This window comes from Sinocyclocheilus rhinocerous, unplaced genomic scaffold (assembly GCF_001515625.1).
Source record: "Sinocyclocheilus rhinocerous isolate Xijiao unplaced genomic scaffold, SAMN03320098_v1.1 C35972252, whole genome shotgun sequence".
NCBI lineage: Eukaryota > Metazoa > Chordata > Actinopteri > Cypriniformes > Cyprinidae > Sinocyclocheilus > Sinocyclocheilus rhinocerous.
In genome coordinates this window covers 1-735 of record NW_015769370.1, presented here as the reverse complement: position 1 = coordinate 735, position 735 = coordinate 1, and the positions used below count along the sequence as shown (strand labels likewise).

The following is a 735-nucleotide window of genomic DNA, read 5'->3' as shown; positions in this document are numbered from 1 at the left end:
TGGAATCCGCGCCGGAAGTTCTCGTTGAAGTAGCCATAAACAATAGGATTGACGCTGCTGTTGAAGAAGGCCAGCCAGTGAGCGAACGGGAAGACATAGACGGCCACCAGATCCAGCTGAGCGGCCGAAAGATTTCCGTAATCCGTCAGCATCATGAGGATCCAGAGCGGAAGCCAGGACACGGCGAAGAGCAGCGCCACCATCAGGAGCATGTTTACCACGCGCAGCTTGCGGCGGAAGACGGGCGGCTTGACCAGCCTGACCGCGATGCGCGAGTACATGATGAAGATGAGCGAGACCGGAGCCAGGTAGATGTGCGAGAAAAGCACGGTGGTGTAGATCTTCCTCATGCTCTGGTCGGGCCAGGCTTCCCAGCAGGTGTAGAGCGGGTGCGTCTCATTGTCCCCGTCCACGGTGAAGTGCAATACGTCCTGCGAGACGGTCAATGTGACAGCGGACGGACACATGATGCCCACGGCCAGCGCCCAGATGAAGGCGATGGTGATGATGGCCTGACGCCGCGTCAGCTTCTGCTGGAACGGATAGACGATGCAGCGAAACCTGGAACGCAGGAGATCAGATCTGAGCCATCTGGAGCAGACTGTACGGGAGAAACTAAATCATGCTTTGGTAAACCGGAGTTACATAATTACGAGATTAGGAAGTTTTGGGATAGTTCACCCAAAAATTAAAATTCTGTCATTAAAGGCACAATATGTAATTTTCGCCGCTAGA

At 54.3% G+C, this 735-nt stretch overlaps 1 protein-coding gene across 1 annotated transcript; it reads right to left on the bottom strand.

Annotated features, from left to right (window-relative positions):
- Positions 1-8: 8 nt before the first annotated feature.
- LOC107735320 (neuropeptide FF receptor 1-like) lies at positions 9-561 on the bottom strand (the record flags this gene model as incomplete). Its single annotated transcript, XM_016547041.1, has 1 exon — positions 9-561. A coding segment is annotated over one exon (553 nt), but the record flags the coding sequence as incomplete, so codon positions are not given.
- Positions 562-735: the final 174 nt, after the last annotated feature.